At 38.7% G+C, this 15,049-nt stretch overlaps 1 protein-coding gene across 5 annotated transcripts in view; it reads left to right on the top strand.

Moving 5' to 3' along the window:
* Positions 1–1,456, top strand: part of LOC149184493 (Leucine-rich repeat protein kinase family protein) — a 161,226-nt gene extending 159,770 nt beyond the window's left edge. For 4 of the 5 annotated variants that reach the window (XM_089417527.1, XM_089417525.1, XM_089417526.1 and 1 more), the window contains 4 exons: positions 102–170; positions 404–590; positions 689–824; positions 1,006–1,456. In XM_089417527.1, coding sequence (XP_089273653.1) covers positions 102–170; positions 404–590; positions 689–824; positions 1,006–1,341 — 728 coding nt within the window. In that variant the 3' untranslated portion in view covers positions 1,342–1,456. Of the gene's footprint in view, positions 1–101; positions 171–403; positions 591–675; positions 825–1,005 lie in introns of all 5 variants that reach the window. The other variant, XR_016257266.1, reaches the window with a different exon arrangement.
* Positions 1,457–15,049: the final 13,593 nt, after the last annotated feature.

The raw sequence follows: 15,049 nt of genomic DNA, 5'->3' as shown, positions 1-15,049 counted from the left end.
CTTTTCCCTGTCTCATTCATTTCCTGGATTTGTTAATGTTTTGATGTGGGATGTCCCTTGCTACTTTTTATTGGCTGATTTTTAACAATAAATTTTCACAGGTCCTGCCAGTCAAGAAAAACATTTGGATTGGATCACTCGTCTCAAAATTGCTGAAGATGCGGCTAAAGGTTCTTTTTAGTTAGGCTATCTACTTTTCCGTGTGTTTTATTGTACATACTACAACACTGCTTTTCTAGGGCATGTCATGCTCACCATATTTCTTGCAATGAATTGTACTCCAAGAATTTGACACCTTGATTGTTTGGAAAGTTGTTGCTCAGTTGAGCAAAAAATATATTTTATTATTTATCCATGAAATGGGAAGACCTATTTTGTTGCTGATTGTCTTCAGTAAATACAGGCATTGAATATCTTCATGCGGGATGCAATCCAAACATCATACACAGGGATTTGAAGAGCAGCAATATCCTCCTTGATAAGGAAATGAGGGCAAAAGTTTCTGACTTTGGGCTTTCAAGAGTGGCAGCAGAAGGAACAACTCATGTATCAAGCTTAGTTCGTGGAACTGTTGGCTACTTGGATCCTGAGTAATAAACAGCAATCCTCGCGTTCATTTGGCATATTTGAATATAAAATTTGAAATTTTTATTGTCCATTAATTCCAAACCAAAGCCCCTCTTTGCAGGTACTATGTCTCTCAGCAGTTCACTGAAAAGAGTGATGTTTATAGTTTTGGAGTTGTCCTCCTGGAAATGATATCTGGTCGAGAAGCTATCTCTGATGAAGGTTTTGGTGTTAATTTCCGGAACATCGTGCAATGGGTTGGTATTACTTAGCTGTTAAGAGAATTATAGAATTATAATCTGAATCAGTGAAGGGAATTAGGAAATTGTTTTCATTGCATTATAGCCTAGCATTCACAGAACTTAGCCGGTCTACTTTCACAGTAAAGCATCAAGATACAAAATTATTTTATTTTGTACTCTATGAATTTATGTGCAGGCAAGATTCCATATTGATAAAGGCGATATTCACAGTATCATAGATCCAGCTTTGGGAACTAATTTCAATATCCAGTCCGTGTGGAAAATTGCGGAGAAAGCTATGCTTTGTGTCCAACCATATGGAAAACTGCGACCAACAATGTCAGATGTGGTAAAGGAGATTCAAGAGGCAATCAACATTGAGAATGAATATGAATCCGCAGACGAAGAACTTTTTGAGACGATGTCAAGTCAGTCAAGACACTCATCAATTATCCCAAATCATCTTAATTCTGCTGCGTCTGATCTATCTGTCACTTTGGATGATTCATATTTTCTTCCGAGTGTTAGATAGTTGTTATTAGACTTAGAAGAGGATATCTTGCATTACTAGATCAAAAAGAAACTGGATGCCTGTCGTGTTCTTCAATTGGGTTTGTCTGGATTTTTCAACTTTGTACATTTTTGCAGTCAAAATATCCTTCATTCAGCTTTCTTCGATGTAAACTTCTTCAAACTAAGCACTTTGGATCACAGTTTAAATGCTTATGTGCATGGATTATTGAGCTCAAAATTTTCCCAAAATTTGACAATTCTGATTTAATTCGTGATGAAAAAGTCGCGAATTCTGTGAAAAAAAACAAAAAAAACTGAAAAGAGGACTCCAGAATTTTCCAATAAATCCCCAAAACGCCAAATATTTTAGTGTAACTAATAGTCCCACGACATTTCAAACTACCATGAATGAGTTTTTTCAACCCTACTTAAGGAAGCTCGTATTAGATTTTTGACGATGTCCTCAATATCAAAATTTGGAAGAAACAATTCAAACAAATAAAAAAAGAAAAAAAGGTACCCAGCATCATTAAATAAAACAAATTTAACGCTGAAAGTTCATAGTGTACATTCAGTAAAAATGAAGTAGCACACCTAGGTCACCTTATCTTAAGAGCAATCAAAGTCAAACCTCATAAAATCAAAGCAATTACAAAATACCCAAAACAAATTGAGAGTATTTCTAGGACTAACAGGATACCATGGAAGGTTTATAAAACATTATTCATATCTACTAGCCCCACTCTCAAACAAGTTTAAAAAAGAAGCATTTCAATAAAATAAAGCAACTAAAGAATGTTAAAAAAAAAAAGCATTTCAATAAAATAAAGCAACTAAAGAATGTTTTGCATCATTGGCAATGATTATGATAACCACTTTAGTAATGGCCACCCGTGACTTCTCAAAGCCATTCATAGTGCAATGTGATGCTTTAGGATTTGAAAATGGGGTCATATTAATAGAAGAGGTCAACCAATAGATTTTGAAAATTGAGAACTCAATAATGAAAATAATTTTAGTATGCTTACAATTGTTAGGTTAACCTTGAATGGATAAATGAGTCATTGTGTTAAGGTTAATAGTGGTGGTTTTTGGGGCCATGGTTTTAGTAGTCGTGGTTTTGTGCCCATTGGTTTTGATGTAATGAATCCTTTAAATAAGCTTGGGAGACTCTATTGTAATGAGCTTGTAAGATGTACATAGAATTTTGATACAAATGTTTGTTTTACCAAGCTCTAATACCCATTTGTTGGGTTCCCAGATATAAAATATAGCACTCTTAGACTAGAACTTGAGTCAACTTAGCTTGAAACCAAACTCTATATTTAATTACCATAAACATTTACAGAAGGGAATTAAAGCATAAATAAACAACGGAAAATATATAAGGATATGCACAATGCCTAGATATTTTACTTGGAAACACTTAACAAAGAAAACCAACAAGCCTTTGAGCTTCACTTCTCTTGATATTCTTCATTGTATATGCAACTAGATTACAGTGAATGTCTTCCTTTGCCCACATCTAAGATCAATGCATTGATTTCATCACTTTAATTACCTCAATTGATCAATTCATTTCATCATCCTTACATAGCCTTAGATCATGCTTTGTTTATAGTCATATTCTTACCTAAGAAACCCTAATTTTTAGCACTTGAATCAGTTACAAAAGATTGAATCTCATTGGCTAAGATCATAGGTATCTTGGGATTCCTAACCATTTTTGACATAGTTCGATTGTAGTTGATCACCACTCAACCACCAATATTTGTCAACCATTCTTGTCCTTAATTGTGATTGTTGTTTTTGAATTCACCATTGACATGAATTCAACTTTACCATATCATCAATACATCACCTAGTCAATCAACCTTAACTAGAGAGTTGAGTACATCTTGGTCAATCCTCCTTGACTAAACAATTAACCTAGTCAATCTACCTCGATTGGCCAGTCGACCAACTACATTCTAGTCGACTAAGTTCATTTGCAAAGAATATAACATCTCAACATTCTCCCAGTTATTGTCTTCTTTGCAAGAATAGGAGATATTGTGCTTTAGTGAGCCAGTGTAGCAATTCCCACTACCTCTCTACACCAGGAAAACTTCACAACACTCACTTTGTCAAAAAGTGTTCGACATTTTCCAAAATGTCTACCTTATCCAACAACACCACCTTGTTTTCCACCATCTTGATATTGAAACGCTATTGTATATCATTGTGTTTTATCTTTAAATGGTAAGTCGATTTCTTTGCTAGGAAAATTGCAATCTAGCTATCCCAACCTATCCTTACAACTTTGACCAAAATTGATCTTTGAACACAACCTCTACAGCCAATCCATTTCCTTCTTTACCTATGTAGTTTCCATGTGTTCAACTTTTGTTATACATAGTGTCATGATTGACTATCACTTACTCATCTAGTTGATAGTTCTGCTGAACAATTTGCACATGTCCTCTAGTTGATTTTCTCCTATCCAGGTCGCTAACCCAATTGGCATTGACAAAACCATGTACAAATTCTTTCCTCGCAATTCCAAGCATACTTTCATAGCAGATCACATGATCGGTTGTGCCACATCTAAATACTCTTTTGACAATTTTCCAATGCTCTTTTCCAAGTGTGATCATGTATTTACTCTATGTTTCCACTACATGAGTAGTGTTTGATCGAGTTCATAGCATTGCATAAATTAAACTACCAACAAAACTAGCATAGGAAACACATGTCATGTCTTATATTTCTTCATGTGTCCTTGGACACCATTCAACAATTAATTTTGCCCCTATAAGAATAGGTGCCTTTACCGACACACACCGTTACATTTTTAAACATTTCAACACTATTTCAATATATTTTTTCTTATTTGCTTAAAGTTTTCTAACTGCCAATATTTCTTACTCTTTGTTCCTGTAATGAATTTTGTGTTAAAATTCCTAAAACCAGAATCTTATTGTAGCAACTCGAAATTACTCTCCTAATTGTTATTTTAATCTAACAATTTATTTATTGTTTGCTACAACAAATACTAAATAACTCACATTGTAACTTACACAAATAAAACTGCGGAAGAATAAGCACCAGAAGAAATGCTAGCACACACACATAAAATAACACCATTATTTTTGGACAAAAGTCCCCGGAAAAACCAAACTTGGGAAAATCGATGCAATAGTTGAGGGTTTCGATATTAAGCAACACTGAAATAATCCGAGTACAACTGGATGTTGACACTGACAATCCTACATAGAAATACTGACAAAAATCTGGAGAGGAATTTTCCTCAACCCACAGGCAATCTCCCGACTCAACTTGCCTTTAGAATTTCTACCCTCTAAGCCTCTACGTCAACCTCTGCGTTGCTCTGTGTAGCTGGCTAGACGTCTAGCCTCGGAAGGGACTGTGATGAAGTCGTTATGCCTTCTACTGACCATAAAGATGCTTCTTCGGCACTCTGGGACTCCTTCCCAACCTTTGGAACTGAAAACATCAATTTCTCTCAGCGAATTGACTTTGCCTCTAGAGGCTATTGCGTTGCCCCGACGTCAATCTCTTTGTGGCTCTCTTGCCTCTCTGCAAATGCACTCACCGGATTTGGAATCCTTCCTTTCGCTTCATTGTCTCTGCCCCTCACTCACTACTTCGATCGCACTAGCTCTCTCTCCAGCAACTGATTGCTACTACTTTGGAAATCACTCTGCTCATGAGATCGAATTGCTCAAGTGTATCTTCCAATTGCCCATCGACTTCTTATAATCCTTTTTTGGGACTCCAACGACCAAGATTAAATCTTAATCGATGGCGAGGATCATCTTGAAGTCAATCTGTGTGAGTTTTTAGATGATTCACACCTTGACTTAATTAAATTTGATTAATTAACCATATCCCTAAATTTAGACTTAGGAAATATTTAAAATTGGTTAATTATCTAATTAAGTCATTTCTAGGTGGAATTTCCATAAACGATTTCTGGTTTTTGGAGATCCCATGTATTCTAGACTGTCCACAAAATTTTAGGGCTAGAACACATCCGTTGCTACAAAAACTAACACTTCCTCTTTGCGAGGAATGTGCTCTAGTGCTACTGCACACCCTGTAGTAGCGACTTGTCTTTGCATCATCGCTTGTCACATTCCTGATGTCTGGCTCTTGCCCACCAACCACTACACAACTCTGATATACATTACATCTGTGTTGTTGATGACCCTCCTGAATTACTGCCAACATTGCATCCACACTCCAACTCCCTCTCATATGTTGTTATTGCAATTGCAACATATGCAATTGAAAAACATCCAAAATATTGAATCAACTGTGATTAGTATAATGCTTTTGTCACCTGAGTCTCTGCCTGCTGGTAGTATCTGTATTGTCACTAAAGAATTTGCGTTGTTGTTGACTTTGTATTGCTGCTAACTCTGCACTACACTCCCCAACATCTCACTATTACTAGTTTCTGCAACTGTCACTGATCCACCCTACCACTGAATATCGTGGGCCCCCGTAGCAAGGTATGGATCCATGAGGTGGACTCCTCAAGGATCCTACCCATCTGTAGCACTCTGGGGCTACAACACTAAGTCACGCCACCTCACTCCTGAAGGTATATAAGCAAACATGGCGAAGTCTTCCTCCAGCTTGGAGGATAGCCTATCGATCTCTGTTAAGGTTGTCTGTTAGTCATGTTTCTCCTCCTTGTCCTTCTTCCTGAGAAGACATTGGGTACTGTATTGACTGATCTCTCCACATCTGAAGCACTTGACCTTCAATAGGTCCTCCTTCTTCCTTTGCTCCCCCTATCCCTAACTGGGACCCTTCGATGCAAGGGCCACATTCTCCTCCTCCTTCACCTGCTTCAATCCGTTGTTGTTGTCACTGATGGAGCTCTTTAATAAAGCTCCTCTCAACTCCTCTTGCTGCAAATTGGCCCACATCCTATCCCACCTTGGCAAGTTATCTCTGCCCAAAATACTTTGGACAAATACCTGCAACTCCTTGAAGACATTGTTTAGTGTCAATCGCACTAGCTCTGTGGGTTGAGGCATTGCCCCAACAACTAACAACTAGTCTCATATCTCTTGAATTCTAGTGAGGAAGGGGTCAATGCCTTCCCCCTTTTGCATCCTAATGCATCTTAGCTTCTCCTCTAGGTCCATCTTCCACTGCTCGGAAGTTCCCTGGTATAGCATGGAGAGGGTATCCCACATCTCTTTGGTCGTTCCCTTGGCCACTACATGTGAGATAATTGTGAAAATTCCTATATTGAAGGAACCCCTACTGCAGCAAATCTGAATCTACTTCACCTACTTGATTTTTTTTAACATACATTATCAAGTTATTCTTCTGAATACTAAAACAAATTACTTTTGCAGCCTACACTAATTAAATGTTTGATCTCATGAAACAGAAAACAGAGCGAAGAACAAGATACATAGGACACACTTATTTTTGGACACCATAGTCCCCGGAAAAACCTAATGCAGGAAAATCGATGCAGTAGCTCTAAGGGTTTATTATTATGCAGGAGAAATATCTGAATACAAATCTAGGATGCTCATCTAGCAATCCTTTACAGAGAAAATACTTGCGGAAAATCTGAGTGAGTTTTACATCACTTCACTCGGCAGAATTCCGGTTGATTCAGGAACAAGGCTAGCTAACCTCGACTACTTCTACACTGGCCCTGCGTAGGCCCTGTGTCAGCCTTCCAGGCTCTACGTCAGCGCTTCGTCATCTCTTGTGTCTTCTGCATCGACTATCCTCGATGTTCCAGCTTTTATGTGACAAGCAACTTTCTCCATTGCACTGGCCCTTTTGGCTCTGCTTTAAGGCTGCGTGGGCCCAGACTGGCCTAGTGTTAGCTCTCCCGGTTACTGTGCTGCCTCCACAAACTCCCTCCACCTCTCTGTCAATATTCTCCGGAAATTCCTCCTGGATTCTCTTTGCCCCTCTATTGTTGAATGATCATCTAGTTCGAATTTCTTAGCTTCCTAGCCCCAGAAATTGAACTCTAGATCAATTCGTTCTCTTCGTGTGTGTTTCTAAATGAACCCCAAGCCTTCATCTTATACTTTTCTTGTTGAGTCTTCAACGGCCGAGATTAAGTCTCTAATTAACGGCTAAGATTAAAACATGACTTGATCCGCCTCCTACATCATTCTCACCCATATTTTGATTAATACCTATTAATATTTTAATTTCCCTAAGTTTAGACTTAGGAACTCCATTAAAAATATTAATTATTTTAATAAAATACATTCGGGGTGGAATTTCACCAAACGATTTATGGGTTCTTTAGAATTCATGTGCCTTAGCCTCTCCACCAATTTTCAAGACTAGATCACTTTCGATGCTACCAAAAACTAACACTCCCTCTTAGCGAGGAAAGTGCTCTAGCAACAATGTCCACCTGCATACTGCTCTGTTTCTGAAGCACCTCCTTTTTGCACAGTTGCTGCCACCAACACTGTGTTGTTGTTGCCATTGTACTGCTGCCCATGACACTACCATTGCCATTGCTGTGTCTGTACTACAACTCCCTCTCAAACATTGTATCTACTATGTTGCTAGCACTGCCAGTGCTAACATTGCATCTTTACTACAACTTAGTTGCTAAGAGAAGCAACTGAAAAACATCCAAAATTAATTGAACTTAATTGTGTTCAACATAATACCAAGAATGTTGGAATCTGACTGCTTTAGTCTCTAACCCTCTGAATCTTCTGCGTTGTTGCTGACTTTTGAATTGTGCCATCTGCACTACTACCAACCTTGCTCTGCGTTGATCAGTCTTTGGTCTTTGGCTACTGCATTTGTCTCTCCAAACAATCCACTGCATCATCTGACACATTACATCTTACTACTGCTGAATCTTGGGCTCCTGTAGCAAGGAATTGATCCAAGAGGTGGACTCCCCAAGGGTCCTGCCCATATGTAGTCCTCCCGACTATAATTCAATATCACCCCATTTCCATCTTGGAGATGCGTGGGCACTCATGGCATACTCTTCCTTGTCTATCTTCGCGGTTGCAAGCTTTGGATCATGCTTCTCATCCTTATCATTTTGCTTCAAAGGACACTGAGATGAAAAGTGACCCATCTCACCACATTTGAAACATTTCACCTTTGAAATGTCCTTCTTCTGCTTCTATTTCTGTTGCCCCTTTGATGCTAGAGTTGTGTTTTCCTCCTCCTCCTTCGTCTTTGTGCCACTCCCATTGTTGCCATTGAGGTTGACCTTCACTAGATCTCTCATTAACTCCTCTTGTTGAAGGGTCGCCCACATCTCCTCCTATGAAGGTACTTTTTCCCTGCCCAATATGCTTTGGATGAAAACTTTCCATTCATTCGAGACTCCATTCAGGGCTATCCTTGCCATCATGGTTGGCTGAGTGGACCCCACTGCTGCAAGCTAGTTTATGGTGTCCTGAAGACGTTGAAGATAAAGGTTCACCCCTTCTCCTTTCTACATCAAAGTCCACTGCAACTTCTGCTCTAAATACATCTTTCGATGTTCAGAAAAGCCTTCATATAGAGACGACAAGGCTTCCCACAATACTCTTGATGTAGGCCTCGAGATCGTATTCTTCCAGAATTGCTAAGATTCTGGTCTTCCATATGACATAGTTGGAAGCACTTTCTAACCTATACTGATCTTTGAGCCCATGTGATGCCATCTCACCCAACTGTCAAACTGACTCCTCTAGTCATTGCTTAGCACTGCTCAGCAAGTGAGAAATTCGAACTTTCTAGCAGAAAGTTCTGTGAGAATAAAATTCCCCTTCTACGTGTCTTCATTCTTTTCCAGCGGATTTCTGCTCTGACAGAAACTGCACCCTTCAAGCACTGCGTTGAGGCTCTACATCACTCCCTCTACCTTTGAAAACTCACGAACTATAAATCGTACCTCTCTGTCGTCTCACTTAGAGAGAGATTTCCTCGGATCTGCTTACTGGCAAGGACTGCGCAATCCCTTCAAGGGGATTTGAATTGCTGCCAAGTGCAACTTTCAGCCTCGCTGCTCAGCACTGGATCTACTCTTCCTATTTCAAAGTCAATGCTCTGATACCATGTGAAAATTCCTACATTGAAGGAACCCCTACTGCAGCAAATCTGAATCTACTTCACGTACTTTATTTCTTTTAACATACATTATCAAGTTATTCTTCTAAATACTTAAGTAAGTTACTTCTGCAACCTACACTAATTAAATGTTTGATCTCATGAAATAGAAAACAGAGCGAAGAACAAGATACATAGGACACACTTATTTTTTGACACAATAGTCCACAGAAAAACCCAATGTGGGAAAACCGGTGCAACAACTCTGACGTTTTATTATTATGCAAGAGAGGTATCTGAATACAAATCTAGGATGCTCATCTAGAAATCCTTTACAGAGCAAATACTAGCGGAAAATCTGAGTGAGTTTTACCTCACTTCACTCGGCAGAATTTCCGTTGATCCGACAACAAGACTGGATAACCCTAGCTACTTCTGCGCTGGCCCTACGTTAGCCTTTCAGGCTCTGCGTCAGCGATCCCGGCTGTTGTTGCAGTTCCCAACAAATTCGGCTTCTGCGTGACAGGCAACTTTCTCCTCTGCACTGGCTTTTTTGGCTTTGCGTCAACGCTGCGTGGGCCCAAACTAGCCCAACGTCAGCTCTCCCAGCTACTACGCTACCTCCACAGGCTCTCTTTGCCTTTTTGTTAGCATTCTCCGTGAAGTCCTTCTCCTGGATTCTCTCTGCCCCTTTGCTACTCAATGATCACCTAGTTCAAATTTTTTCAGCGTCCTAGCCCAAGAAATTGAAATCTAGATCAATTCATTCTCTCCGTCTTTGTTTTCAAATGAACCCCAAGCCTTCATGTTATACTTTTCATGTTGAGTCTTCAATGGCTGAAATTAAGTCTCTAATCAACGGCTAAGATTAAAACATGACTTGATCTGCATTCTAGATCATTCTAGAGAAACACTGGCAAAAATTTGGAGAGGAATTTTCCTTAACCCACAGACGATCTCTCAGCGCAACTTGCCTTTAGAATTTCGGCCCTTTGAGCTCGTGCATCAACCTCTGCATTGGTATGCGTAGCTGGTTGGATGTCTAACCTCAGATTGGATTGTGATGAAGTCGTTCTACCTTCTGCTGACTAGAAAGACACTTCTCTGGCACTCTAGAACTCCCTTCCAACCTTTGGAACTAAAAACATCAATCTCTCCCAACAAACCGACTTTGCCGCTAGAGGCTACTGTGTTGCCCCAACCTCAGCCTCTCTATGGCTCTCTTGCCTCTCTGCAAACGCACTGATTGGATCTCGAATCCTTCCTCCAACTTCACTATCTCTACCCTTCACTCACTGCGTCAATCTCACTAGCTCTCTCTCCGGCAACTGAATGTTGCTACTCTGGAAATCGATCTGCTCATGAGATCGAACTGCTCAAGTGTATTCTCCAAGTGCCCATCGACTTCTTCTTATAATCCTCTGTTGGGAATTCAATGACCAAGATAAAATCTTAATCGATGGCTAGGATCATCTTGAAGTCGATCTATGTGAGTTTCTAGATGATTCATGTCTTGACTTAATTAATTTGATTAATTAACCATATTCCATAAGTTTAGACTTAGAAAATATCTAAAAACTGGTTAATAATCTATTTAAGTCATTTCAAGGCGGAATTTCCAAAAACGATTTCTGGGTTTTGGAGATCTCATGTATTCTAGCCTCTCCACAAAATTTCAAGGCTAGAACACATCCGATGTTACAAAAACTCACATTTTGCAACATTGAGATCCTTCATGTTGAATTTGGAAGATAGCTACATCTTCATTTCCTTGATTACATCCATGTCATTTTCAACCAACAACATGTTGTTGACATACATTATTACATATTACATATATGAAACACACACCTTCCAAATTGGAATATACACATTGATTAGCTCTGCTTCTCACAAATCCCATTCCCTAGATGTGTGTTGAACTTTTGGTACCGCATTCTAGATGAGTGCTTCAGACTAGCTTCCCCTTTCCTTTGATTACAAATCCTTCAAGTTGTGTCATAGATTTATTTTTCTAAGTTCCCATGTAGAAATGTTGTCTTTACATCCATTTGCTCTATCTCTTGATAAAATGATACATCTAGAGACATTAGTACTCTACTGGAAGTTAATTTTGCAACGTGAGAGAAAATCTCAACCAAGTCATCTCTTCGACCTAGGAATAACCTTTTTCTGCCAATCGAGTCTTATGCTTCTTGATTCAACCTATTACATTCAACTTCTTCTTAAACACTCACATGAAACCAATGAGTTTTACTGAATCCCATGTTGCATTCTTGTGCAAAGATTCCATTTCTTTGACCATGGCCTTCTTCCAGAGTTTACCCTTTATCGAGTCAAATGTGTCCCTGACCAACCTGGGATCATCGTTTGTGATAGATAACAAAAAAGCATAATAGAAATTAAGGTGGATTATATCTTTCAACTTGTTTCGCTACTCGACCAAACCTACTTAAGGCCATAGTATGTTGCTCCATTCAATTGACTCATCTAAATCACTTTCCTCATTCTTTAAGTTGAACATAAGCTTTTATGGTTCCTCCTCTTTTGGAGCATCCTCAAACCTAGAAGTATATCAAACTTCCTTTAAGATCACATTTGGGATATAAATTGTCCTCCTCGTCAACAGATCTAATAACCTATAACCTTTCATTCCATCCTTATACCTAATGTAAATACACTTGACTACCTTGCTATCTAGTTTGTTCCTCTTCTCCTTGGGAACAAGGAGAAAAGTCTCACAACCAAAGACCTTAACATGTGGGAGTAGTGTATTTTTAGCAATCCATACTTCATGTGGAGTTTGTCAATCAATGCTAATGAAGGAGATATATTTTTCAAATAACACATAGTGTTGACTACTTCTACCTAGAACTCTTGTGCTAGACCTACATCATTGAGTGTTATGAAACCAGCTCACAAAAAGATAGAAAAGAGAGATCCACGCCTTAGAATTCAGCCTCTTCGAGGGGGCAACCTCTTTTACATTACATAAATGAACAATTCTTCGATGATACAAATGAAAAGACCTTCTTTCTATATATAGGAGTCTAAGGGGTTATAACATAATCAGAGCCGACATAACAATAATACTGTAAGGGCACAATAATAACAATAGTGGGCTTCTATGGGGCACAATAGTAACAATATGGGCACTACATGGGTACATCAATATAATAAGTGGGTTATACTAATAACAATAAGGGGTTACACTAGTAGTATAGGGGCCTAACATGCCCCTCTCCTTCAAAAAGCGTTGTCCTCAACGCTTGGGTAGTTCTTGATGCTTCTGTATAAAATTCTTGTCCTCCCATGTGGAATATTCAGTGGGTAAGTTCTTCCACTTGATTAGATACTCTGAAATTGATCGATTTCGTAGCTGTCGGGTTCTTGTTTCTGTGACTGCTCCAGGTTCCAATATGATTTTTCCTTCCTCTTCAATTTCTGGCAATATTGCTTGAATTGGGATCTTTTGCAACTTTTGAATAAGTGGTCATACTTCTTCATCCTTCTTCCATTCATCCCTTGCTTCGTTTATCCAATCTGGTTGGATAATATAAATAGCACAAAACAATGCTTCCACATCCTCATCCTTGAAGAGTCTTCCCATTCGGTAAGGTCGCCCTTTTTTAAGTGCATGTAGTATTGCCAACATTTCCTTCTCATAAATAGCTTGCTTGAGATGTAGCAGTAAAAATACCCAATCACCTACATTAAAACATTTTTCACTACGATGTTGATCTACCTGTTGTTTCGTTTGATTTTGCACCGAAGTGGCGTTATCCTTTAAAAGTTGGAGAACTTGTTGTTGATGCTCGATGTGATCTTTCTCTGCTTGAACCTTTTTCTTCTTGATATGTCCTTCTATCTTTTGAGGAGTGGTAATTTCTTCCAGTCCTTTACAAGATATGGTCAGATTCATTTCTTGATGCTCGATGTGATCTTTCACTTCTTGAACATTTTTCTTCTTGATGTGTCCTTCTATCTTGATAGTTTGAGGAGTGGTAATTTCGTCTATTGAATTACAAGATATGGTTGGATTCATTTCTTCTTTCTTGATGTGATCTTTCACTTCTTGCACCTTTTTCTTCTTGATATGTCCTTCTATCTTGAGAGTTTGAGGAGTGGTAATTCTTGCCAATGCTTTACAAGATATGGTCTGATTCATTTCTTCTTTCTCTAGGGTGGTGTCCTGGCGTATATCCTCTTCTTTTGATGTTTCTTGATCCTTTTCTTCCTCCTCTTCATATTCTATGTAAAATAATTTCTTCTCAGCACACCTATGACCTTTAGTGCATCTGCTATCACAATTGTAACAAAGCCCTTTTTCTCTTTTTTCTTCCAATTATTGTGGTGTAACCCTTGTAGGTTGTGGAAGGCTGGGAGAAACAACACTTCCATCTTTATAGTTGTGAGGGGTATGCTTCTTGGTTTCCATAATTTTGCTTTCCATTATGTCACAAAGCCCTTTTATTCTTTCCAATTGTTGTGGTGTTGCTCTAAAGAAGGTGTTGCTCTTTGTATCCTCATAATGTGCTATCATTTCCTCCGTGAAAATTGACCACGTAACAAGTTTTTTACGAGAACAAAGCCCTTCATACCATAAAAATTGATCTGGTTCTAAATATGAAGATGCAATACATACCTTTTGTAACAGTTGTACACCATGTAGATCAAAATATTGCTCCATTTGAAGTATCCATTTTACCGGATCCTTGCCATCAAACTTCCTCATCTTGCTTTTTCTTGATTTTAGGAGCTCGACCTTGAAACGACTGTAACTCTGTACTTTCAGATCTTTAAGTTCTGAAATTTTGAACTATAGTAGCCCTCTGTGTCCTCTTTCCAATGCCACCAGTCTGATCTAAATTGGATTCTCCAAGGAAGAGTTATGCACAATCTCCCAAGATGACCTGATTATAGACCTTTCCAGAAGAGCGAAGTTGTATGAAGTGCCTCGTGTACAATTTTCAATATTTGGTTCTGAAAAAGATATACAAGAAACTACAGTCCGTTCTCTTTCTGTACCTTCTTACGAAATTTCAATCTGATTCCCAGAGAGAAAGTTATGACGATTTTCCCCAGGTCAACTGTTTTGAATGTAATTCAGGAGTCTGCAAAAAGACCAACTTCCTCAGATCATATCTCCGCAAATATCACGCGAAAAGCTCTGAAATTCGGACCCAAGGTTCAATTCGATTTCTTCTCAAATGGGTTTTTTTTGCGACCTCTGAAACGTCACAGAAAAAAAGTTATAGCGAAAATGCCACGATGACCTATTTGGAGCAGCGAAACCCTAGAATCCAAAGCTCGGATACCAAATGTTATGAAATCAGCTCACAAAAAGATAGAAAAGAGAGATCCACGCCTTAGAATTCAGCCTCTTCGAGGGGGCAACCTCCTTTACATTACATAAATGAACAATTCTTCGATGATACAAATGAAAAGACCTCCTTTCTATATATAGGAGTCTAAGGGGTTATAACATAATCAGAGCCAACATAACAATAATACTGTAAGGGCACAATAATAATAATAGTGGGCTTCTATGGGGCACAATAGTAACAATATGGGCACTACATGGGTACATCAATATAATAAGTGGGTTATACTAATAACAATAAGGGGTTACACTAGTAGTATAGGGGCCTAACATTGAG

The sequence above is a fragment of the Pinus tabuliformis genome, chromosome 3_2 (assembly GCF_031772625.1).
Source record: "Pinus tabuliformis cultivar Carrire ecotype Pingquan chromosome 3_2, CPIR1, whole genome shotgun sequence".
NCBI classification, from domain to species: domain Eukaryota; kingdom Viridiplantae; phylum Streptophyta; class Pinopsida; order Pinales; family Pinaceae; genus Pinus; species Pinus tabuliformis.
This window is presented reverse-complemented; position numbering and strand designations above follow the sequence as displayed.